We start from the raw sequence: 26571 nt of genomic DNA, 5'->3' as shown, positions 1-26571 counted from the left end.
AAAATCTTCTCCTGAAACTATTTAACTATCTAAAGACCTGTTATGCCAGCTTTTCCCACAGCACAGAGTGCCTCATTCCTGATCACCCTGAACTCCTTTCAGGGGGTGTTGAAGGTCAGCGGCTGCAGCGGCTCATGCTTTAATACTTGTAGAGGTAGATGGCAAGTGGCAATTTTGTAGTTGGCAAAATCACAGTGAAAGTTAAAGTCACAGGGGCTGGCCTGATGGTAAGGAAAACGCTCTTCATTCATCAACTCCCACGCTAGGAGCTGGTGATACAGCGGTCTGTGCCCTCAGGAAACATGTAGTTTTGTGAGTGCAGAGAGGTGTGCTCTGAGGCGGGAATGACCCAGAGCTAGGGAGTAGCAGAGGGAGACACCGGCATAGACCAGAGCCTCGGGAAGCTTCCTGGCGGCTTCCTGGCAGCTCCATTCATTCACCCATCTATAAAGTTTGTAGAGTGCCTCCTCCGTGCCAGTCCTTGCTCTTCTAGGCACTGGGAACACAGCAGAGAATAAACCAGGAAAGTAATACCTCATCCTTACTTTATAGGGGCAGGGGTGGAGGTAAGACCATCAACAGGCAAGTAAAAACATGTACGTATAGTTCGCCTTAAGATTATAAAGGTTCCAGAGCAAAACAAAACAGGGAAAAGAGGGTAGAGAGTGCTGGCTGGTAAGGAGGGGAGAGGGAAGCATTGCAGTTTTACACAGGCCCGGCGAAGGCCTCACTGAGAAGCTGATGTTTGAGCAAAGACCTAAAGGACTTGAGGAAGAGCATTTCCTGATAGAGGGAACAGCACGTGCAAAGGCCTTGAGGTGGGCGTGTGTATGGCATATTTAAGGCACAGAAAGGCAGGCAGTAAGTGAAGAGGCAAGTAGTAGACTGTGAGGCTAGAGGAATAAAGGAGGGCCAGACAGCACAGGACACCGTGAGGATGCGGACTTTCTCTTTGCGTGAGACGGGAAGCATGGCAGGGTGCAGATCAAATGGACATGGCCATTCTTCCAGTGGACTGTGACCAGGAAGCCTCATTTTGATGATCCTACAGAGGGTGAGGGAGCATGGAGGAGGGGTGAGATGGAAAGATCATGAAGGGAGGGAGACGGTGGTATACTACAAATTAATAGCTGGTCTTGGACGCCCTGGTTCCTGGCGCACAGCTCCTGAAACCCTTGGGCTCTGAAGAGTGATGAGTGTCTTTTGTATGGTAATGGGATGACTGGTGGTTGGGAGCTCCTAGATAGCTTCAGATGCAGGCTGGTCACCAAAAAGATAGAGGCATCATTAGAGAGTTGGGACTTTCAGCCCCATCCTCTGTCCTCTGGGAAGGGGCGGGGGACTGGAGATTGAGTTAATCACCAATGGTTTAATCAATCTACTAATGGTTAATCAGTCTATTTAATGAAATCTCCATAAAAACCTCTCTCTGATGGGGTTTGGGGAGCCTCCAAGTTGGTGAGCACATCGAGATGCTGGTGCTCCCAGAGGGAGCAAGGACGCTCCGTGTGTTTCCCTTCAAGAAGTTCACATTTTGCCCTGCTTTGTTCTCCCTGGAACAAATTGTCAATTAGCACTTTCTCCTTTTGTTATAGAGTAAATGGGGAACAAATCCCATTATATATCTGCTGAATTTTGTCTTTAAAATTTTTTTAATGTAATACATTTTAAAATTTTCTATATTTTAAATGTTATAAAATTTCTATTTTCTGATTAAGGACTGTTACTTTCTTGGTCTATTTTTCTTGTATTTACTTCTAAGACCTGGGTTAATTGGAGAAGGCATTTCTCCCAACAATGCAAAAAAAAAGTTATATATGTAATAAATATAATTTTTTAATATATAATTTTTAATATGGACATAATGTATAATATAATATTATATATATTTCTTGGATATATGTATATATATATATATATATATATATATATCACTTGCTAGAGCTCCAGTAGAGAATTAACCCAGCTGTTTAGTTCTCTGCTTTCCTCACATTTGTGCCGAGCACAATGACAAATGTCTGCGGGCAGAGCTATGAATGTTAAGCCCATACACATTATGTAGAATGAGTTTCAGTATATTTTGCGGAGCCAGCAAATATTTTCAATTAATTCTTCCTTGATATAATCTTTGAAATAAAATGTGTTTGTCTGTTTTCCCTGTAGGACTCGACTACCAATCCTGCCCTACATCTGAAGATTGTGAAAACAATCCTGTGGATTCTTACTGGAAAAGTGCATCCATCCAGGTAATCCTGGGATGGCTGGCTGGGTGACTGAGCAGGTGCGGGATCTGTGAACAGGGGACAGAAGGGTTCAGAGGCTGGGCCATTGGGTCATTACTAAACTTCTCTGAGTCTCCGTTTCTACCTTTGCAACATTCTGATTCATGCTCTCTGCTCCATAAAGGGGTGAGGATTTAAGAAGCTAAAATGCTTAATGCAATGCCTGGTACAGAGAAAAAATTCTGAATGTTAGCTCCAGAAGAAGGTATTAAACAGTCATTATTACTCTGGTGTTGCGGTTGTTGTTAGTAGTTCAAATCAATGTGATTTTGATTGAGGTGTGAAGTGGGGTAACCCCTGCTTTATAGGAGAGACTGGGACCCCTAAGATCTAGATGTGGGTGTCAGAGATGTGCACAAGGTTGATATTAACTGAAGAGGAGGCAATAGGAGACCAGGGATAAGCTGGAGACAAAGAAATGGTCCCCTAAATGTGGGTCTGTTTCTCAGAGGATATTGTCACCAGAGTTGATGATAGCTATTGGTAGCTATAACATGCCAGTGACCACAGCTTACATTTTCTGTCACCAGTGTTAGACCAAAGATTCCAAATAAAGAGGGTGCAGTCCTTAGCTCAAGTATTGAGCAAAGCAGTCAACAATTAACTGTTAGCTGTATTGACTAGGAGGCTGGTGGATGTCAGGTCCTTCTACCCATGGCCACCAAGCTCCTTTCAGGGCTCTCTGTGTCTCTTCTGGTCCTACTTCCTGCTCTGGACCACCAGGTGTCTGCTGGGTCCACTGTTAATCAGGGTGAGCGAGACTTTGGTCAAATCCTCCACCACAGCTGCAGTTTGGAACTAAGCAGAGGGCCCGCTCCAGACAGAAGCATTCTTATTCCTGTGCTCTCCTGCCAGCTCCGGTCGGAGCCCTCCATCCATGCCCACTCCCCACAGGTTCTGCTTGGACTGCAGGCTGCAGGCAGCTGGCAGTGAGCTGCCCGAGCCCCTCAGTGAGGAGTGGGAGGTGGTGGATGCATCATCACTTGAGCGTGGGATCATAACGACAACTTGGGAGTGATGTCAACATTATATGTTAAAAAAAAACAAACCGTATTCTCCCCAGCAGATCTGCCCAACTTCAAAGTGTGCCGGAAGCCACCATCTTATACTTCCTTCAACTCTAGAATGGGAATCTAATAATCATGGTCACATTTTATGAGCCCTTAGAATACGCTGGATGGTCTGAACATGAGGAGAGGTAGTCTAGTATAGTGACGAGGAGAGGGTCTGAACTATAGCAAATAGGTATTCCATAAATATTAAGTATTATTTTAAGTGATTTGATCTTTACAATCCTATGGGGTAGGGACTCTTATTACCCTTGTTTTATAGATAGGAAAAATGAGGCACAGAGAGGCCAAGAAACTTGATCAGACTTATTACCCAGCTACTAAGTGCAGCAGCCAGAAACCACATTTTCGACCATGACTTCATAGAGCCTCACTGTATCTGCACACATGTTTTTAATGAAAAAAAAATTTTATCATCAATGTAATAACTGCTCAGGATAGAGAATGACAAATTATAGAAAGTATAAATAAGAAAACTAATCATCCATCTTCATGCTACCTAAGGGCAAATAGTGGTCATCAGACCTTGACATTTGCAGATTGAACTGAGACTGTTAGCCTGCTTGGAAGCAATCTGAGACAGGCGTGGCACGGAGTACATTGTTGCTTTGTTGCGGCTGGCGTTCGGCGTGCCTCTGCTGGGCATGTGTCACAGAGCTGCGTGATACCCCCTGCCGTCCCCCCCACCCGGCTTCACACTAGAATAAACGTTTTATCAAGGAAATTATATGCTCCAGTAGCGTTCTCAGCTGGAGATTTGGGAACTTCCCTGGACCTGTCTGTCCCTTGGGAATCTCAGGGACAGACAGGTCCAGAGAATATTGACTAATATTCCCAGACTTCTGCCTATTTATTTATTTATTATTATTTTTTTTTTTTGCTGTACTCAGGCCTCTCACTGCTGTGGCCTCTCCCGTTGCGGAGCACAGGCTCCGGACGCGCAGGCTCAGCGGCCATGGCTCACGGGCCCAGCCGCTCCGTGGCATGTGGGATCTTCCCGGACCGGGGCACGAACCCGCGTCCCCCGCATCGGCAGGCAGACTCTCAACCACTGCGCCACCAGGGAAGCCATGCCTATTTATTTTTAACAGAGTGGAGCACATGCTCTGTCCACCTAGTCTTGCTTTTTGCTTTGAATGTAAGCACTTTCTATGTTATTGCATATCTTTTGTAGACTTTTATTAATGGCTGGGTAATATTTCAGACATGAAAGGGCCATAATTGACTTATCCTTCCCTGTTGTTGACTGTTTTAGACTGGTTACAAACCATGTTGCAATATACATCTTTGTGCACATCTCTGTGCACCAGGTGATCCTTCGTGCTGTTTACCAAGTATTTCTGGCTCATCTTCTGAGCATGTGGTTTGCACTCATTCTGTCTCTTGAAGTTACTTACGTGTGACTTACACTGGCCAATAGGATGTGAGTAGGAATGACTGTGTGACATCTGGGTGGAAGCCTTTAAGAACTGGTCTGTGATTTGCCACTTTCTTCTCCCTTTCCTGATAACCAGTGACTCTGCATTTGTGGAGACTGCATCAGCTTGGGTCCCAGAGCAAGGACATACGGAGCAAAACCCAAACCCCAAATCCAAACACTTATGATAAACATGTAGTGTGTGCATGAAATAAATCTTTCTTGTTTAAAGCCACTGTGATTTTGAGGTTGCTTGTAATGCCAGCATAAGTTAGTGTACACCAGCTGAAACAATGCTGGAATCTGATACTGGTTTGCATTATTTTATAATGGTAGATTCCCGGGCATGGAATTACTGCGTTTTTGACATTTCAAAGCAATTTGCTTTCCAAGATATGCCAGTTTGCATCCCTCTGGCTCTATGAAATACCAAATTTATCCCATACTTGCCAGTATTGAAAATTGTCAATTTAAAAAACAATTGACCATTTCATAGCTTAAAAATGACAGCTTACTCAAAATGCTTGTTTCTTTTTGCAGTATGCAAAGGATAGTTCTGGGGTGATCTACGTCATGCTGAATGGTTCAGAGCCAACAGGAGCCTATCCTGTAAAAGGGTAAGAATGCAGCACCAACATGTAAGACAAAGATGCCAAAATGTGTTTTTAGTTGTTTTCAATGGAGGCTTAAGAGAATCATTCACATCCCCAGTCTAATGCTTGCTTCTGTAAGATCAGGTAGAGAAAAACAATTGAATGACCTGGAGATCAGAACTATGTCCATACATTTATAAAACTAACAGCTGATGAATGCCTGAATGAAATAAGTAACCTAAAAATTAAAGCTAAAAAGTGCCCCCCGCAAAGCTTTAAAACAAAAGTAATGTGTAAGTCAACTAACATTGATATGGGAACAGTATCATATTGCTTTAGGACTTTAAGAAATGTCTTTCCTGTTTCTCAGGTTTTTTGCAGATTTTGAAATTCCCCACTTACAGAAGGATAAAATCACACGCATCGAGATCTGGGTTATGCATGAAATCGGGGGAACCAATGTGTAAGTTATGATGCTACTGATCTTTGTGCAAACCTGCTTTTCTTGGATGTAATATGATCCAGTCTGATTTACATTTACATTTCTGGGGAATCAACGGTCTTCTCTGTTTCTAATGTGGTGGGCAGAGAAAGGCAAAGGCTTGACTTTCTGGAAATGCCATGAGTCAGTCCTGAGCCCAGAGAGAAAACCTCCTTTATCCAGATACTCCTCTCAGCCTTTCTGAGTAGGTCATTTGTGTAGGTCAAAGCCAGTTTTTCTCCCTGGTCATTTAAAGCTCAAAAGCCTCACTGGGAGTTCACGGAATGGACTCATGGACCATGTAATGAAGACGTTCTTCTCAGAGAACAACCAGTTTCGCAGCTGGGTCTCAGATAACTGGCCAAGGAAATATTTATGATCCATATTTTTCTCGGAAGCCGCTAACTCAAGTGGTTATATCAACTCAGATATCAAGCAAACTTGAACTCATCCTTCTCATCAACAAAGGGCAGTGCTGGCAAAACTAAAGATAAAAAACGTAAACCCAGTTGGCTCACAGAGACAAGCCAATAAGGCCAAGCCTGGTAAAAGCTGTGCAGCCGTGATGGTGCTTCAGAAGCTGCTGGGGCCCTGTCCTTCAGAGCATTGAAGCTACATTGGGGAAAGCATTGAGTGGATGTGTTATTGAAAGAATGTTCTGGAAGAATCTTAGCAAATTCCCCATTTCAGGCCGCCAGGACCCCCTAAGACTCACCATATAATGAGTGATGTTTTTTTTTCTCTTGGGCAGAAGATTAAATTTGCAAATGACTTATTACATAGTCATACCAGAATCTGCTCTTCTCTTCCCAGAAGACAACTTATACCTATTGTTGCATGAAAAACAATGTGTATTGTTTTTCTTGTTTCTGTGAGAAGTCGCTTTTTGTCTAGATATTATGCTTGCTTGTTGTTTTAAGGTATCTATCAGAGAAAGATTGTTCTTTGAATCTTTTTTTTTAAAAAACATCTTTATTGGAGTATAATTGCTTTACATTGTTGTGTTAGTTTCTGCTGTATAACAAAGTGAATCAGCTATAGGTATACATATATCCCCATATCCCTTCCCTCTTGCGTCTCCCTCCCACCCTCCCTATCCCACCCTCCGTATCCCACCCCTCTAGGTGGTCACAAAGCACCGAGCTAATCTCCCTGTGCTATGCGGCTGCTTCCCACTAGCTATCTGCTTTACATTTGGTAGTGTATATATGTCAATACCACTCTCTCATTTCTTCCCAGCTCATCCTTCCCTCTCCCCATGTCCTCAAGTCCATTCTCTACATCTGCGTCTTTATTCCTGTCCTGCCCCTAGGTTCTTCAGAACTATTTTTTTTTAGGTTCTATATATACATGTTTGCATACGGTACTTGTTTTTCTCTTTCTGACTTACTTCACTCTGTATGACAGACTCTAGGTCCATCCACCTCACTACAAATAACTCAATTTCGTTTCTTTTTATGGCTGAGTAATATTCCATTGTATATATGTGCCACATCTTCTTTATCCATTCATCTGTTGATGGACACTTAGGTTGCTTCTATGTCCTGGCTATTGTAAATAGTGCTGCAATGAACATTGTGGTACATGACTCTTTTTGAATTATGGTTTTCTCAGGGTATATGCCCAGTGGTGGGATTGCTGGGTCATGTGGTAGTTCTATTTTTAGCTTTTTTTTTTTTTTTTTTTTTTTTTGCGGACGCGGGCCTCTCACTGTTGTGACCTCTCCTGTTGCGGAGCACAGGCTCCGGACGCTCAGGCTCAGCGGCCATGGCTAACGGGCCCAGCGCATGTGGGATCTTCCCGGACCAGGGTACAAACCTGTGTCCCCTGCATCAGCAGGTGGACTCTAACCACTGCGCCACCAGGAAAGCCCTATTTTTAGCTTTTTAAGGAACCTCCATACTGGTCTCCATAGTGGCTGTCTCGATTTACATTCCCACCAAAGTGCAAGAGGGTTCCCTCTTCTCAACACCCACTCCAGCCTTTATTGTTTCTAGATATTTTGATGATGGCCATTCTGACCAGTGTGAGATGATATCTCATTGTAGTTTTGATTTGCATTTCTCTAATGATTACTGATGTTGAGCATCCTTTCATGTGTTTGTTGGCAATCTGTATATCTTCTTTGGAGAAATGTCTATTTAGGTCTTCTGCCCATTTTTGGACTGGGTTTTTTGTTTTTTTGATATTGAGCTGCATGAGCTGCTTGTATATTTTGGAGATTAATCCTTTGTAGTTGCTTCGTTTGCAAATATTTTCTCCCATTCTGAGGGTTGTCTTTTTGTCTTGCGTATGGTTTCCTTTGCTGTGCAAAAGCTTTTAAGTTTCATTAGGTCACATTTGTTTATTTTGGTTTTCTTTGAATCTGTTTTTAATGAGATAAGGAAATTGCAATTCATTGTCATCTCAGCACATTATTCCTGTGTCAGGAGAGATAATAAAGGGGTAAGAACACCTGGTTGTCCACATCTGTGCCACAGGATGGAGGTGCAGGTCATGAGCTAAGAAAATGGGGGTCCCAAACTGCTTAGATTTTAGGAGAAAAAATCATAGAGAGTGAAAAATCACATGGCTGATAGCTAGTTGTGTTTAGCACTGCTTTGATTTCTTTTATTAAAAAAAAAGAAAAGGTTAAATAACCCATTGACTGAGCTCTGTGTCTAGGTGTCCTGAAACCTCCATGTCATTGCTTACCAAAAAGTTCTAAGTAGTGAACTTGGCCCAGAGAAGGACATAGTCCCAGATTTTGGCAAGGTTCTGAAACATGATGTCACACAACACCTTACCCTCTTCATTCCCGTAATGCCTAGAGTTCCACTTCTGTGAAAACTTCCTCCAATGGCTCATTTCCTCCCTGTACACTCCCTCTCTGTTAATTTTATAGTGGGGAGGCTGTTCACCTTCCCACTCCAGGTAAACTGAGGCCGGATCCTGTCTGCAACGTGAATAACATACCTACTCATCACAGCTGGCAGTGTTGTACCCACCTCTCTTTGCCTTTATCAATCCGCCTGCTTAACTCTGACCGTCGAGAGGGCAAGAATCCTTGTTGATGAGAACGTGGGGAGATAGACATCTTATACTCTGTTGGGGTGGTCAACGTGGGGTTCAGTGTGGCAGTGCTGTCAAGAGCCTGAAAATGCATTCAAAACCTCGGTGACAGAAAACCTACTTTCAGGAATGTATGCTAAGGAAACAAATAATTAAGCATGTGTATGAAAATGAAACTTCAACAAGGTTTTTTTGTAGTGTCAATGACATTGCAACATAGGAATGAACCTTGGTCTTTAACAAGAGGCGACTGCTTTTATGAACTGTGTTCTGATTATGTAAGGTAGACCAGGCAGGAATTAAGAATAATGGCAGAGAGGTATATATGTATAGACACAGACATGGGCAAATGCATATTACAAAATGCGCTGGGCAACAGAATCACATTGAAATATTTTAAAAGTCTTGTGGGAATAAATATACTGTAAAAGTCTAGAATGATGTACACCAAAGTGTTAGCAGCAGTTATCTCTAGTGATGTGAGATTTGGGTTTTTTTCCCTTTTGTTGAGTTGAGTTTTCTAGTATTTTTTGACATGTATGTTTTTGTTTCCATTTGAAGCTTAACTTAATACACTCTGGGTTGAACAGGCTGGCACTCGCCTTTGGTCAGGCTCGGCGCACAAGCACAGTGCTGCGTTGACGGGTGGGGCTACGATGAGCCCTGTGGAGCACCGCGCATGCGCCGGCAGAAGCCCTCCGAAGGCGTGTGACTCACAAAACTTCGGGCAGGTTTGAAGGCTCAGAGCACCCCGTCCTGGGCACCCGCGGCTTGACTGCCGGCAGCCTTTTTGGGTCCAGAGAATTTGCCACGTATTTCTCCAGAGAGGAGAACATCTAGGGAGCACACGGTCAAAATATTTTTTGATTAACACAGAAACAGCTCCCCCCATCCTCTTCTCCTTCTATTTTGACAGTTTTTATGTTTTTGTGTTTCAGGGAATCCTGTGGAGAAGGCAGTGTGAAAATCCTGGAAGAGAGACTGGAGAAAATGGGTTTCCAGTATAGCTGTATCAATGACTACAAGTAGGTGGCATATTATAGTCAGTGTATATATTCAAAGGAGGAGCAGAGGGTTGCCGAAAAGGTTTTTCAGAGATCAGCTCCAAAGGCCATGGAACTGTGCCTTCTGGGTTGTCACTGGGTGTGGGGACTGGGAGGGCCTTCTGGCCAGGGTTCCACCTGGCCCCCGCCCACTTCTGTCCAGAGTCCTTTTTAATGACGCTAAAGGACAGACAGCAGCCCTTTGTCATTTGTGTATGTCTAGTTTTCTCTTCACTCGCTTACTGCATGTGCGTCATCTGAGAACAGGGACTATGGTCCCTGCATCTCTGGATGCCACACTGCGCATGACACGTGCTAAGGTGGAGTTTGAGATACTTACAGAGAGATGCATGGTGACTGTGGACCAACAGGAAAAGCATCATAGCTACCATTTATTGAGCACGTTATGGGCCAGGCACTTTATATACGTATAATCAGAGATCGTTTCAGGGCATTTCTGATACTTGGAAATGTAGGTAAATTTGGCTCAAACCCTGCAACGGTTGAAAGCCCTCCCCTGGACTGGGAATTACTCACCTTGCTGCTTCCTTCTTCTCTCTGTGTCGGCACCTGAGTCTGCAGGCCTGTTTGTCTCCTTAGGGGCTAGAGTCCAACACTGCAAGGACTTAGTGGCTTTCCCTAACGTTTGTGGGTATGGCAGGGTGCACATTACATCTGCAGTCTTTGCCAGTGTCCGTGACCATCCAGGCGGCCCTGTTGCCCTCTGCTGTCTCAAAAGTTCCATGGACCTGGTAACTGTCCCACCTGAGCAAAGCCCCTGGAAGTATGGGTCTCCCCCTACTCTGGACTCCCCAGGAGAACAAGCCCCTCAAAGCTGTTCTTCCACAGCTTAAGGCTGTACCATTTTACTCATCTATTATTGCTAATGCTCTCAGGAGTCTCTCAAGTTAGGTGTTGTTATCACCCTCTTTTGAAAACAAAGTGAAGCACATACTCTTTTTTGGAAATATAATCTGTGTACAGAAAAAATGCAGAAACCGTAAGTATACAGGTGGATGAATTTTCACCAGTTCAACATACACATGTACCCAGCATGTAGATCAAGAAACAGGGCACAACCAGCACCCCTAGTCTCCCTTTGGCTTCCCTTTCAGGATCCCCACCTGCCTACAATAGTAACCACTCTCTAGACTTGTAAGAGCATAGGTTAGTTTTGTCTGTTTTTTCAAAATTTTATTTTTATTTACTTTTGGCTGTGTTGAGTCTTCGTTGCTATGCGCGGGCTTCCTCTAGTTGAGGCAAGCGAGAGCTATTCTTTGTTGTGGTGGGCAGGCTTCTCACCGCGATGGCTTCTCTTGTTGTGGAGCACGGGCCATAGGCGTGCGGGCTTCAGTAGTTGTGGCACGCGGGCTCAGTAGTTGTGGCTCGCGGGCTCTAGAGTGCAGGCTCAGTAGTTGTGGCTCACGGGCTTAGTTGCTCCGCAGCATGTGGGATCCTCCCAGACCAGGGCTTGAACCCATGTCCCCTGCATTGGCAGGTGGATTCTTAACCACTGTGCCACCAGGGAAGCCCTAGTTTTGTCTATTTTTAAGGTTTATATAAATATCCGCTTTTCATGGATGGGTAAATTAAGTGTTAAGAGAGGTTGAGCAAGTTCCCAAAGGTCTCCACTCAGTGACAGAGCTGAATTTTGAATCCAGCATTGTGTGGCCCTGAAGATTCCTCTTTTCTTTCTACTATAGAACTCTAATTCTTAATCAAGGCATCAGATTTTAGTAAATTAAATAAAAGGTAATTCTTATTCTAAAACAGCTCAATGATAGAGAAAAATATGGCTAAAAATTCCACAGTTATGACCCCTTTGCTTTGGTCCAGGACCTCCCCCAAGGAGGCTGTCTTTTTATAAGTCATCAGGTCAAGTGTGGGAGCCCAGCCAGGGTCTCATTCCTGACTCACGGCTGTGAGCCTCAGGGTCTCAGCCTGCTTTTACTGGCTCGAGTTTACCCTACCAAAGCTGGTTTCAGGGCTCCTCCCTTGTCTGGCTCAGCCTCCCAACTCCCATTTTTGTACTGCTCGTGGGCTCTTTCTGTGTTAAGGTAGGGTTTTTATTGCTCCTGGGAGCCCAGAGGCGATAACAACAGGCTTAACATGGGAGAGCGAACAAGGTTAAAAAATCAGACTCAAGCCAGATGCCTCTCAAAATTCAGGTGACATTGACCTCTGTCCTGTGGCAGTTGAAAGTTCTCCCCAGGATTCCTGCAAATTTTGGCGATGTCTTTCTTCAAAGCCTCTCTTGTGTCTTGATTGTTTTCTGCTTAGCGCTGTATTGATCCAGACTCAGTGAAACTCAATGCATCTTTTTTGGGGGACATAACACAGCAATAACAAACTACTCTTGTAAAAAATATCTGAATAGGGCTTCCCTGGTGGCGCAGTGGTTGAGAGTCCACCTGCCAATGCAGGGGACACGGGTTCGTGCCCCGGTCCAGGAAGATCCCACATGCCGCGGAGCGGCTGCGCCCGTGAGCCATAGCTGCTGAGCCTGCGCGTCCGCAGCCTGTGCTCCGCAGTGGGAGAGGCCACAACAGTGAGAGGCCCGGTAACACACACACACACACACAAAATCTGAATAGTGTAGACTGAGAAGTAGGGAGTCCTACGGAGGGGTCACATAGTGTGCCATAGACCGAACCTGTTTCCTGTTCTTCCAGAGTCCCCTCTGGTCCCCCTACCCAGAGATCCTTCCTTGGCCTTCCTCCCACTGTTACCTGGATCCTGTCTTCACTGCTGCTTTCCCTTCCCTCCTGGCTGCCTGGACCCCACATCTTCTACCTCTACTGTACAAGCAATTTAACTTTCTTCACTGAAGCCTGGGCACCAGCCATCACCTGTGTGCTTCGAGTCCAACCTGCCCAAAATTCTTATCAAGAGGTTTTTCCAAGCAAAATCATACATCCTTAACAGAAGTGGTTCCATGCTCGGGCTCTGGAGTGGAGGTTCAAGTTCAGCTCCACAGCTTGCTACTGTGAGAACTTGAGCAAGTTCCTCTGGGCAGCTTTCTCAACTGTAGATTGGAGATGATAATAGTAGTACCTGCTTTGTTTGGCTATTGTGAGGTTTAAATGACATAATCTATGTAAAATATGTAATCAGATTTCTTGGTACATAGTAAGTGCTCAATAAATGCTGGCTAATATTTTTAAAAAGAAACTATGCTCTTCGAGGTCAAAGACTTTGTATCTCCAGTACCTTGCAGGCCCCCCCATAAATGTTTGATGAATGAAAGTCGTTAAAATAATCCCTTAAATATTACTTCTTTTCATTTTATAGACCCGTGAAGCTCTTACAGTGTGTGCAACACAGCACTCATCCTGACTGTGCCTTAAATTCGTAAGTGAATGTCTTAACCCAACTTCCGTGCTTCCCCAAAATAATCAGTCTGTACTATTTACAGAATGCTGGTGGATTGCAATATCATTTTACACCCACCCCCTAAAACGTCTGGCTGCAGAGTAAGACTGGTACTTCTACACTGCACTTCTCTTCATATCTGAGCTGCTGGGTTGGTGCAGGTTTGCTGAACATCTGTGCAGCTGAGCTGAATGAACCCCTGCCATGTACCACAGAGCAGAGTCTGCCCTGATGCCTCAGCTTCAGCACAAAGGCTGGGAATGGGGTGGCAGGAGGACCTATTAAAACTTATTTCTGTTGCCCTTAGAGATGACAGTTATTTTACCAGCAAAATGGGTTTATTTGGGAATAGCAGAGGAACTGCAGTTCGGGACAAGCAGGCTAGAGCAAAAGCCATAGACAAGTCCAATAAATGAAGGAGAGGAACTTTATTTTATAGAGAAAAAGGAGGAAGTAGGGAGAGGGTGTTTTGAATGAAAGTCCATCAGAGAAAAGTGAGAATTCAAGGTGAAGACAGTTTCTCATTGGCTGAGTTGCTGGGGTGGTCGATTTCTCACGGAAGATGCAGTGTACATCTCTCCTGCTGTGGCCTGTTGATGATTGATGATTGTTCCTGTGGATGATTCTGTTGGGGTCTGTAATCAACAATTCTTCCTATAGTTGATGAGTGGCACTGCATGAGAGCTCCCCCTTCTGACCTCCTGACTCCATTTAAGTGGTAAGGTTTACATTTCTCAATCCTAATGTATCTATTTTTAAAAATTAATTAATTTATTTGCTTTTATTTTTGGCTGTGTTGGGTCTTCATTGCTGTGCATGGGCTTTTTCTCGTTGAGGCAAGCGGGGGCTACTCTTTGTTGTGGTGCACGGGCTTCTCATTGTCGTGGCTTCTCTTGTTGCAGAGCACGGGCTCTAGAGTACGGGCTCTAGAGCGCAGGCTCAGTAGTTGTGGCGCATGGGCTTAGTTGCTCCGCAGCATGTGGGATCTTCCCGGGCCAGGGTTCGAACTCGTGTCCCCTGCATTGGCAGGCGGATTCTTAACCTCTGTGCCACCAGGGAAGCCCTATACTATTAGTATAAATGATAGTATACATAGGATTCTGCAATGTGCTTTTTTCGCATAATAGTGTCTTGGTGTTGTTTTCCTATCTGTGGTGTTCTGTTGTGTGCGCACATCATGATTTATTTAACCCATTGCCCGTAGGTGGACATTTAGATTGTTTCCAGTATTTAGCTATCATCAACAGTGAATAAGATGAAGCCTTTTCCCTCTACTTCCATTTCCTCAGAGTAATTTCTTTCAACATTTTGGTCCATCTCTCCCATACATCCCAGTACACACACATACACATATGTTACCAGGCAGAGACGTAAGTTTGTTCATCTGTTTGTTTTTGGTTTGGTCTTATTTTCATTTATTTACTTGCCTCTGTTTTTGTACAAAGAGCAGTCATGCTGGACAGACTGTTCTGTGGCCCCTTTTCACTTAACGATATAAGGACGTCATCCTTTTCTGTCTGTGCGTACTTTCTGACTCCGTCTTTTAGTGGCTGCGGAGTATTCTGTAGGATGGCCACTCGCCGTTTATGTAACCATTTTTCAGTCATAGGCTGGCTTCATTGTAGGTTGTGGTTGTAGTTGTTTATTATTATAAACAATGCTGAAATATAATCCTTGACTGCATACCTTGAGCTCTTGTTCAAGTGTCTGCGTAGGAAAGATTACCAGAAAGGGAGTTGCTGGGTCAAAGGATGTATTTTTAGTTTGAATTTTGATATGTTTCAACAAAGCTGCCCCAGTCTGCACTCCCACCAACAGTACGTGGCAGGTGCCCCTTTCTCCCCTTCTTCACTAACCCTGGGTATTATCTGTACTTGTACCTGTGTCTATACCTAATTTTAGTCAGTCTTCTGGATAAAACATGATGCTTTATTGTTGTTCTTTTGGGTTTTTTTTTTTTTTTTTTTTTGCGGTATGCGGGCCTCTCACTGTTGTGGCCTCTCCCGTTGCGGAGCACAGGCTCCGGACTTGCAGGCCCAGCAGCCATGGCTCACGGGCATAGCTGCTCCGCGGCATGTGGGATCTTCCCGGACCGGGGCACGAACCCGTGTCCCCTGCATTGGCAGGCGGACTCTCAACCACTGCGCCACCAGGGAAGCCCAGCAGAAAAATATTTTAAAGATGTTATTCAATGCTTGATGGCATTGTAAGTTGCTAAAATGCTTTGGGAGAACAACTTGATAATATGTATCAAGAATTATAAAAATATTCATAATCTTTGACCTAAGTCAGACTTTAGGTACCCTATTCTAAAGACATGATTCAAAATATAGATTCAATCTACATGCTCACAGATGTTCACAAACAATTCTTTATAATGCAGTATCAGAAGTGCAAACATTGAGAGCTGGAGCTAAATATTCAAGGGTACGAGAATGGTTACATCAAAGGGTTATACTTACTACATGGAATACAATGTAGCCATTAAAAACAATCGTAGGTGGTTTATGTCAGTTATATCTCCATAAAGCTGGGGATGAAGGTGAAACAACCGTAATCATGATAATCATGCAGCAATATGGAAAAATTCTCACAAACAATTAAAGTGAAAAACATGTAGAAAACAACTTTATATGCTTATAGGTTATAATATTGGCCAAAAATTCAGTAGATGGATAATCTACAGGATTGGTGAGGATATGAGAAAACAGACGTACTCATGTTACTGACATAGGGTTCGCTGTGTCAGTCAGGGTCAAGGGAAAACATCAGATTTCCCATCTTGCCCTGAATTCTCTCTCCAAAATGTGTTCCCCCGCTGTGCCCTGGCCCTAGGCCACAGAAGTGGGATGGCAAATTTCACTTGCTTAGGAATAATGGGGTAAAAGACTTTGAACCTGCAAAAGTTTAGGATCCAAATCGCATTATTTTTGTGGTAAGTTTAGGAACAATCTGTATTTTTTTATATTTAATTTATTTACATCATTTTAATTTATTTACAACATTTTAGAGAGTTTATCATTTAAGAATAGCTCTTGGAATAACCCTGTGATTCCAATATAAGTGTAACTATTAAATAACTGATTTTAAAAAAACTTATTTCAGACTTAGGATTTTTAGTTGAAAGTTATAAGAGAATTTTACTAAGTTTTCAATCAGTACTGGAATGTTTAAGAGAATTAAGATTAAATTTTATACATTTATTAGATTTACTAGAATTAAGTATTCGAGAAGGTTTTGCTCACTTAAAGTCATTTAAAATATTTTATAAAGAAAATGTAATGTGTTAAAATGTAAGTTTAAAATAATTTAACCTAAAATAACTTGAGTTTAAAATATTGAGGAAATTGGAATAATTGTGAAGCCCCCTTAAAAGTTATTATAAGAGTTGACTAGGCTTTTAAATTAGAAGAATACTATTCATAAATTAACTAGAAAAGTGTATGGGAAAGTCAAGCTTTTGAATTTATAAATTTAATAGAATTAATTTTTAAAACCAAAGTAACTGCAAATAATGTGCTTTTTCTCTGCATAAACACCACCCTCAAGCAAAGCCTCACAGTGACATGAAAAGCTTAAGCTAAAATGTGACAAGTGGACCCATGCATCTAAAGTGAAAGAAAACAAAATTATATTCTGTTTGTGCATGATAATAGATGTAAATGATAGAAATAGATCTAAGATAAACTCCCAATGGCTAGGGAAGGGAGTGAGAACTGAAAAAGACGAAGGGAGACTCATTATTACTGTTTAGTTCTGTATTATTTTATTTTCTTAAAAAGTAAAAGTAAATTTGTCTTTGTCTTAATTGGTTAATTATTTAACAGCAAAAACACTAATCAATTTTGAATGAACTGTCTGGAACATTAACTGAATTAGAAGTGCAATTATAGAAAATGTCCAACAGGAGGAGCCCTAGTACAAATTTGTGGGCTGCTCGAGATTCCTTTAGCAAAAAAGGGGCGAATAGCACTCATATGGAGTAAGCAGCTTTCAAGGACCCCAGCCACTAGTCAGGATCCAGGGAATAAAAACCTCAGATTGTTTCATAATTTTAAAAGTTTGTTTTTAATTGTTTTCAAAGAATTCAGTAATTTCTGTTTTTAAAAATCTGGTGGTCGAAAGGGCTTCCCTGGTGGCGCAGTGGTTGAGAGTCCGCCTGCCGATGCAGGGGACACGGGTTCGTGCCCCGGTTTGGGAGGATCCCACATGCCATAGAGCGGCTGGGCCCGTGAGCCATGGCCCCTGAGCCTGCGCGTCCGGAGCCTGTGCTCCGCAGCGGGAGAGGCCACAACAGTGAGAGGCCCGCGTAATGCAAAAAAAAAAAAAAAAAAAACTTAAACAAAAATCTGGTGGTCAGACCCTATTTGCTATGACCAGAGTCCCTATTTTGGCCAGATCCTCTCTCAGTGTCTTTATGTCATGACTGGTTTTTCCTCACCAGTTAAACTGTGATGATGTAATGTCCATCAATAGGGAACTTGGGGAACTTTATGGTACATCCATACAATCAGAATTCACCCATGAGGAAGAATGAATAAACTCCACGTGTACCGATATGGAAGTATGTGCAAGATGTGCTGTTGGGTGAAAAAACAAGTTGTAGATTCCACTTGTACTTAGATAAAAGGATATGTGAGTCTGTGTGTGTGTGTGTGCGTGGGAGTGTGTGTGCACACGTGTGTGTGGGGTGGGGGAGTGTGTATCGCATTCCTGGAAGGGCAAATCAAAACTATCAAGGATGATTCTCTATGGAAAGTGGGAATAGGGAAGCTAAGGAGCTTTTACTTTTCACTTTGTAACTTTCTGTACTAGTTATTTTATTTATCTATTTACTTATTTATTTTTGGCTGCATTGGGTCTTCATTGCTGCGCGTGGGCTTTTCTCTAGCTGTGGCGAGCCGGGGTCACTCTTTGTTGCAGTGCGCGGGCTTCTCACTGCAGTGGCTTCTCTTGTTGCAGAGCATGGGCTCTAGGCGCGTGGGCTTCAGTAGTTGTGGCATGCAGGCTCAGTAGTTGTGGCTCGCGGGCTCTAGAGCGCAGGCTCAGTAGTTGTGGTGCACAGGCTTAGTTGCTCCGCAGCATGTGGGATCCTCCAGGACCAGAGATCAAACCGGTGTTCCCTGCACTGGCAGGCAGATTCTTAACCACTGCGCTGCCAGGGACGTCCCACGTACTATTTAAATTCTCCGCAGTGTGCATATATGTTTTTGAAAGTAGGTGTCATCCACCAATACTGACATGTTTTCTATTTCCTTTTTAATTTGCAGGGCAGCAACCTCTACTCAAAGAGAAGCCCTGTCCCTTTATGCAGAACGAAGTGCCAGCTTTGTCTTTCCTCTCTTAGTGGCTTTGGCTTCAGTTGCTCAGTTGTAATAACTAGAAACTCAGCTATGTTGCGCTAAGCAGCCTGCAGTCCTGAAACCTGCCCTTGCCCAGTCATCCTTCTTGTTCTGTGTACGCCAGGTGACTCCATTGTCTAAAGAAGCTTCCTGCTGGGAAAACAATGTCCTGAAATGGGTTTTGAATGATATACACGGTCAGGATTTCAGAAATTAAGCTAGTTCTATTTAACTGGTTAAAACTACTGCATTAACAATTTGATTGACATATATACACTACTATGTATAAAATAGATAACTAGTGAGAACCTATTGTACAGCACAGAGAAAAAGAACTACTGCATTAGAATTAAAGCTAGTTATTATTTTCTTATTTTCATAACAATACGACATATTGAGGCTCAGACTGTTTGTTATATAAGCAAACATTTTAAGAAAATTTTGGTAGAATTGAATGTATATATATTTATATTTTCTTATACAACCAGCAGGGCACACTGCATGTTTGTTGATAGCTTCAAATATATGTATACTATATAAGTGTATTCATACATGTTTGGTAGGCAAAGAGTTATGTATAATGACATCCATTTAAGGGTTATTTATAATGAGGGGGAACTAAACATTCTACTAATAGGGAACTCTTTGCATATGTTTTGGTATATCTGTAGGATGGAATATTATTCAAATAGGAAAAGTTATGTTTACCAGCCCAAATGTCCTTCATCTGGTGAATGGATAAACTAACCTTGGTATATCTATTCAGTGGAATACTACTCAGCAATAAAAAGTAACTAACTATGGATAAATGCAGCAGTGTGGGCGAGGCTCAGTTGCAGCATGCCAAGTGAAAGAAGCCAGACCAGAAGGCTACATACCATATAATTCTGTTTACAGGACATTCTGGAAAAGGTGCAACTATAGGAATGGAGAACTTTTTGGTTTCAGGGTTAAGACTAGGGGGAGGGGCTAACTGAAAAGGAGCATCCTGAGGGAATCTGAGGGGAGTGACAAGACTGTTCTGGATCACTGGCTGTGGTGGTGGCGACAGGAATCTATATTTGCCAACACTCAGAACTGTATGCCATAAAGTCATTTCACTGTTTGTAAATTAAAAATTTTCAAAGAACATTTCGTGACATAGAAAAATGCCAGCGATCGGTGTAAGACATAGGACATAAAACTGTTTATATGATCTAATTGTCTAAAATATAATACAAATGTAACATTGTGGATGTATGTTTGTATTATACGCATATTGTAAATGAATGAAAGGAAAAGAAATAAGCCCAAAAGCGGAGCAGTGATCTCTGGAGAATGTTCTTATTAGTGATCCCTATTCTTGACTTTTGACTTTTTGTGTTTTCCAAATTTTCTCTAATGAGCATGCATTACTTTTCTAATCAGAAAAAGAGAAATAAACACATACATCATCTATGTGTGGTAATTTGACACAACACAAAACATTTCCAGAAGAGGAAAAGAAAATCAAAACTCCTCACAGACACTTCCTATTCTTACTCCCTTTTTCATCTAAAGTGAGCGTGGGACGTTTAGATGTGAGAACTCGCAGATTCTGGTGCCCCAGCAGCCAGCAACTGGGAGTGAGAGCTCTCACGTTCTGTCGTTTCCTGTAAACCTCTGGAGAGAAAAAGAATTGCCCATTGTGGGCAGAGCCATTCCTCAAACCTGCTGCCCTGACTGCAGAGCTCTTTCTTCCTCCTGACAGAGCCTCTACTCCATTTTATGTAACCACTTGCCCAAGTGTTCACTGTAAAGCTGGGAATCCTCACAGCTTGATTGTTTTATATAACACACATTTACAATTCAATCTCGTGTGTATTTAGAGATCACTTCAGACACTGCACTGGGCAGGGAATCTCACTGGGAATGATTGCACAGGTCTCCCAACTAGCTCCCTGTGCCTCCAATCTCTTTCTCTCTTGGTTCCTTCTTATCTCCCATCACTACCCCTCTCTTGTGGGGTCTACACACTCAGCCGCCCCACACCATGGTGCTCATTCCAGGGTTCGGGAGAGGGCAGGTCCCTTGACCATCACCATCAGTCACCTTCATCATCTCCATCATCTTAACAGTCATCATCACCACCATCATTATCACCATCATCATCACCATGCCTAGTATTTATTGAGTTCTTACCATGAACCAGTTACTGTTTCAATTTTTAATCATTCTTTTAATTCTCATTACTATCCTCATTTCGCAGATGAGAAAACTGAGGCTTGACAAGGTTAAATCACTTCTGCAAGGTCACCCAGTTAGTAATGGAGGAGAAGTGTTACAACCAGGTGGACTGACTCCATCATTGAGGTGCTTTTCTCCATCTGCTGCACTAAATAAGGCCCCAGGAATGTTAACAACACTTGGATTCTGCTCCAGAACCCTCTGAACTCACTTCCCCCTTCCTCTTTCTATTTCCTCAGTCTTCTTAGATCTCCAACCCCACACTCCACCTACCATTTATGTCTTTGCTTTTCTTTTGCACTTTGACACCAGTCTCTCTTGTCCCAAACTGAACTCCCATCTTTTCTACACCTGCATCTCTCCTCCTCACCTCAGCACATTTAAGGACACTTGTCAGAGTAACATGCCCTCTACCTCACCTTCCCAGAGCTGACATTGTCAGATCCCTATTCAGACCGCCTGAGCATTGTAGGTGGGCATTAGACTTAGAGCTAGAATCCTTCCAGGTGTGCAGATGAGCATGAGGTATTACCAGTGTCAAGATTTTTTTTTTTTTGTAGCTGAGGCCCATGGGTTTTGGAGAAGCCTGGTATGGATGGTTGAAACTTGGGATTTTTTTTTTCTTTTTATATAAATGCTGAACACATGTATCCTTTGTCATGAAATACCAGGTTATGGATGTCTTACCTTAGCTTCAGAGAATACATTTGACCAAGGTTTCTAGAAGAAAGAAGGAAAGAAAGAAAGAAAGAGAAAGAAAAGAAAACCTTCTCTGTAATGTTTCACAATGCTGTCCCAGTTCACTCACCATAACAACCCATATGCCATTACAAGAAGTAGAGCATTATAAAGAGAGGCAGGATGAACAAGCTTGCCAAAGCAACTTTTGTTCTCAATTCAGCCTTGGAATTCATCATTTCTTCTTCTTTGTGTAGGTTCCAGAATTTTATGATACCTCTCCCCCTACCCAATGAGCTCTAATAGGTTTCCAGAGGGATCCAGACCTCACCATGTATCTTCTTATTGAGGATATCACTTGAGTTACCGCCTCTTCCCACCATGTCTAGCAACAGTAGATTAAACAAGTGTCCAAATGACATAAATCCTACTGGCCAACCGGAAGAAAAAGGAGGTAGAGCCAGCTTCAAGGGTTGTGATCTGTGTAGTTACACAGGGACCCATGCTCAGAGGGGCCCATGCTTGGTTTACTGTTCTTCTGTCTCTGTCTTTAAATTTTTAATTTTTGAACAAGGAGCACAGCATTTTCGTTTTTCACTGGGACCTGTAAATTATGTAGCTGGTCCTGAGTGGAAGTAAAGCATTCCAAAACAAAGGGAGCCTTATTCTGTCTAAGGTGGCCCTGTTATATATATGAGAAATAGATGATGGAGGCTCTGACTGTGCCCAATCTTGATCACAGGCTTTCAGCGCTTAATGGGAGCTGAAAACACCCCTGTTGGCTCCTCTTCAGCGTATTTCATATACCTGGGGAATTTTTTATCTTCTAAGTCCCGCTTCCCCAAGAAGGAAGCTAGCAGCATGCTTTCCCAGTCTTCTTTGAAGCTAGGGTGCAGACATGTGACCTGTACTTCGCTGGTCAGGTGCTCATGCAGGAGACTTCCCTTCAGGGGAAAGAGAGGTGAACATGGAGATGCCTCCAGGATGTGGCCTGATCAGAGGGGAAAGGCATGAAGAGTGGGGTGTTATTGGTGCCTTGACTGGTGCAGGCTGAGGCAACCGTGCCCAGCGGTCACTGGGCTCAGAATCTCTGCTGGGTGGATGGACATTGTTAATTTGGGTGTGGTTTCAGGTTTCATAGTCTGGAAGTTTCATTCCCTGACTCTCCTGGAGATTCTATGAGTGCTTTCTGCTTACACTGGCTGGAGTGGATTCTGTTGTTTGCAACTGATAAGCTTCTGACTCTAACTGAAGCCCTCTCCAGCTCAAGGTGAAGGTTAGAGATGACTTGCTCAGCCATGTCTCCACATTTTGGGAGCTTATGAGGTTTTTCACTGATGAAGAGGAGCATCCCTATGTGAAATGGCAGTGGCTGCCAGTGTGCGTGTCTGGGCTTGCCAATTTCCTGTGGTTTCTGGTGCCCTTGTGGTATACTTTCTTTCTAACTTGTAGTGGTGGACAGAAGTGCTGAGTGTCCATCACTTTACACTTCCGCTGCTGAGGTCTGAGCCACCATCTCTTCTTGTATGAATCTCAACAACCCCCCTGCTGCCCCCACCCCCCCCCCAAAAAAGGATACTGTCTTAGTCCACTTCAGCTGCTGCTATAATAAAATACTACAGACTGGGTAGCTTAAAAACAGTAGAAATGTATTTCTCACAGTTCTGGAGGCTGAGAAGTCCAAGATCAAGTTACCAGCAAGGTCATGTTCTGGTGAGGACCCTCCTCTTGATACGTAAGCAGGGGCATTCTTGCTGTGTCCTTACATGGAAGAACGAACTAGGGATCTCTCTGGAGCCTCTTTGTAAAGGCACTCATCTCATTCGTGAGGGCTCCACCTTCAATGCTTAAGCACCTCCCCAAACCATCACTTCAGGCATTAGGATTTCAACATTTTGGGGATGAGTTTTGGGAGGGCCACAAACATTTAGACCATAACAAGCACTGGTGCCCAAGCCAGCTCAGAACTCTTCATAGCTCATCCATCTTGCACTCCACCCCTTCACCTTAGAGGGTTCAACCAAACTCTATCCACAAAGCCATCTGGCTCTCCCTGTGTGCTCAGAACGCTCTAACCTTCTGCTCCACCCACTACATCTCTGCCAGTTATCTCCTGCTCATCATTTAGATCTCAGTTCAAGGGTCTCTTCCTCCATGAAGCTTTCCCTGACCACCATTCCCACTCTAGGTCAGATTCAAAGTTCTTTTCCTTATTTCAGTTTGTAATTGTACGTTTGTTAATATGAATATTGATTAACATCTGTACCTGCCCACTAACAACAAGGCCAGGGACCAGAGGTAGCATTAAAAATAACCATCACTGTGGCACAGGCCTGACCAATCAGAGCAGACACTAAATGTCCTAATCAGGAAGGCCACTAGCTTTAACAACTGGTCAGCCATGGTGAGGGTACCAGTAGCAGCCACAGCAGGGATGGGATTAACTCTCCTCATTGTATCTTCAGCCCCTGGCCCAGTGCATGGCACATAAAAAAATGCTCAATAAATATCCCTGTGAATAAATGATTGTTCTCTGTTGTTGATCCTAGATTTGCTCCAAAGCAATTCTCGGACCTAATGTGTTGGACCTTTTGTGACTGCCTAGCCTGCCCTTACTCAGGACGTGGACACCAGTTAGCTCTGCTCCCTGAAGCTACTGGTCATGCTTTCCAGCTTCCATATAGAGCAGACACTCAGGTACCTGGTAGAAGAGTGGATTCCTCCCTCCAAGCCAGGACACTCGGGGGACCATGGTGTGGTAGGACACTGGCTACACAGGGAGTGGATGGGGCTGGGAACCAGGTCAAGCTCAGAATGGGCTAAGTAAACAGGGCATGGGAAGAAAGACGGTAGAGGAACGAAATCCAAGAAGAGCTGGCATGATGTAGAATGTTCATTGGTGTGGCTACTGCTATGAATTGTGAGTGGTGTCAGCATCTTAGAGAGGCTGTACCCAGCTGGGCACTGTCAAACCAAGTAGCTTGCCATAACCCAGATGTGTCCTGCTTTCTCACTCCTTGGGGTCTTGAATGTGGTGGTCTCTCTGCACTGATTTCCCTTCCTGCTCTGCCATCCATTTGTCAGATTTTAAGGCCCATCGTAAGCATCACCTTGTAAGGGAGTAAAATTTTCCACCCCGGAATATCTCTTTGGCATGTGGATTATCTTGAGCTGAAAATAACCAAGGCCCAAAAGACTCAGGAAGAAACTTTGAAATTCTCCCTAACTGCCTAAAAGAATTAAGAAAGAGGGCCAGTTCCCTAGAATAGAGCTATCACCAGAGATACCTGCAAAGATATGGGCTCAGTGTGGAGGGGGAAACTCAGCAGGGCTTAGAGAAAAGACAATGCCTCCACTCTGTGACCCGTTGTCTCTGCATGACCCAGCAAATATTTATTTACCAGACATTTGGTTTACTATCTTCATGTGAATTGCATTTTTACCCTTTGAAGTCCCCAACCACTACCTTCAATGTCCTCTTTCATCTTTAGCTGAAGATAGTATTTAAGGTGAAGACTTCAGTCATTTTGGTGAGTTACTCGGTTTATCTGGGTCTCTCCCGTGTATACGTTATTAAACTCCTTTTTGACTTCTCCTGCTAATCCATCTCATGTCAATTCAATTCTTAGGCCAGAAGCACCTAGAAGGGTAGAGGAAAATTTCTTCCTCCCCGACAGCGTCCTGAGTCCTCTGGTACCTCTACCACCAGAGCCTTGGCTGTTCTTTGCTCCTTTGCTGCCTCAGCCCCTGTGCATTCCCCTAAGGTGGTCCATCTTCACTGTCTTGTCATCGTTGGGACTGTGGTTTTTTGAAGACTTACTCATCATTTCCTCCCTGGCCTGACCTTGCCTGGATAAAGTGGACATTCCACATGTGGCTTTAACGAGAGAATGGATATGTGAATGAACTGGGTTTCAGAGAAGAAAACATAGGGTTGAGTGATTCTTTAATTTTCTTTTAATGTAAGTTTTGTTGAAGGAGGTCAGGGATGGTACAAGGGAAGATTAAAAGCGTCACATGTCAGGCTTCCCTGGTGGCACATTCGTTGAGAGTACGCCTGCCAATGCAAGGGACACGGGTTCGTGCCCCGGTCCGGGAAGATCCCACATGCCGCGGAGAGGCTGTGCCCGTGAGCCATGGCCGCCGAGCCTGCGCATCCGGAGCCTGTGCTCCGCAACAGGAGAGGCCACAACAGTGAGAGGCCCGTGTACTGCAAAAAAAAAAAAGCATCACATTTCATACTTTTCTGTATTTATGCTATACTTCAATAAAACATGTGAAATATATGATATATTCTAGTGTGGGTGAGGGGAGTAGAAGGGAGGATGACAAGTGGCATAAGAACTTGGGATTCCTAGAAAGGAAGAGAAAGGTCCCTACTGACTTCCAATTCAGCTTGTCTCAGGGTCAGCTGGCTCCTCAGGCTAATCCCATGGAAGCCCCAGCCAGGGGCATCTCTCAGGCCAGGCTTGGAGAACACAGTGTCCACTGCCTTTGGGTTGCCTGGGTTACCAGTGGATTTACACAGTCATTCACAGCACACCGGCCTGTGACTTAATTAGATGCTGTCATTTTGAGCTCCGCGGAAAAGACAGTGTTTTATTTTTTAAAAAATAAAAATAACTTTACATTTTTAATGACATCTGATCACTTGGAAAACTTTAAACAATACAGAAAAATTAAGGAAGAAGGCGATAAATATCCTCTGTCATCCTATATGCAACGTAGCAGATTTTTCTCTATATACATTCAAACACATACTCGTGTTTTTTGAACACATGAAGCTATGTTTGATATCAGGAATACAACTGAGAGCAGAATCGTTCAACCGCAAGTTCTAGGCTTTTTACACATTAACAGGCTGATTTCAAACATTTCCTGATCTGTTTCCTCTCCAGCCTAACTTCTACAGTGCTCCCAGAGCAAGCACCCTAAGTGAGGGTCCTGACCGAATGATCTGATCCCCTACTTAAGATGTCGTAGGAAAATGGGGTGCGAGAGGATGGTCACATCCCAGGTCTCCAGTGAGTCCCTGGG

The 26571-nt window shown here is 43.5% G+C and overlaps 1 protein-coding gene across 19 annotated transcripts in view; it reads left to right on the top strand.

Moving 5' to 3' along the window:
* BST1 (bone marrow stromal cell antigen 1) overlaps window positions 1–26571 on the top strand; it is a 61006-nt gene that overhangs the window by 4809 nt on the left and 29626 nt on the right. For 2 of the 19 annotated variants that reach the window (XM_033410686.2, XM_033410691.2), the window contains exons 4-9: window positions 2164–2246; window positions 5310–5386; window positions 5733–5825; window positions 9833–9919; window positions 13229–13288; window positions 24084–26181. In XM_033410686.2, the coding sequence (XP_033266577.1) occupies window positions 2164–2246; window positions 5310–5386; window positions 5733–5825; window positions 9833–9919; window positions 13229–13288; window positions 24084–24357 (674 nt within the window). In that variant the 3' untranslated portion in view covers window positions 24358–26181. Of the gene's footprint in view, window positions 1–2163; window positions 2247–5309; window positions 5387–5732; window positions 5826–9832; window positions 9920–12609; window positions 13199–13228; window positions 13289–13969; window positions 14028–15321; window positions 16406–18579; window positions 20087–20878; window positions 23857–24083; window positions 26182–26571 lie in introns of those variants that run through there. The other 17 variants (XM_049708812.1, XM_049708811.1, XR_004478523.2 and 14 more) reach the window with 16 other exon arrangements.

Source organism: Orcinus orca, chromosome 4 (assembly GCF_937001465.1).
Source record: "Orcinus orca chromosome 4, mOrcOrc1.1, whole genome shotgun sequence".
Lineage (NCBI taxonomy): Eukaryota > Metazoa > Chordata > Mammalia > Artiodactyla > Delphinidae > Orcinus > Orcinus orca.
The sequence above is the reverse complement of the archived record's forward strand: the minus strand, read 5'-3'. Positions and strand labels throughout refer to the sequence as shown.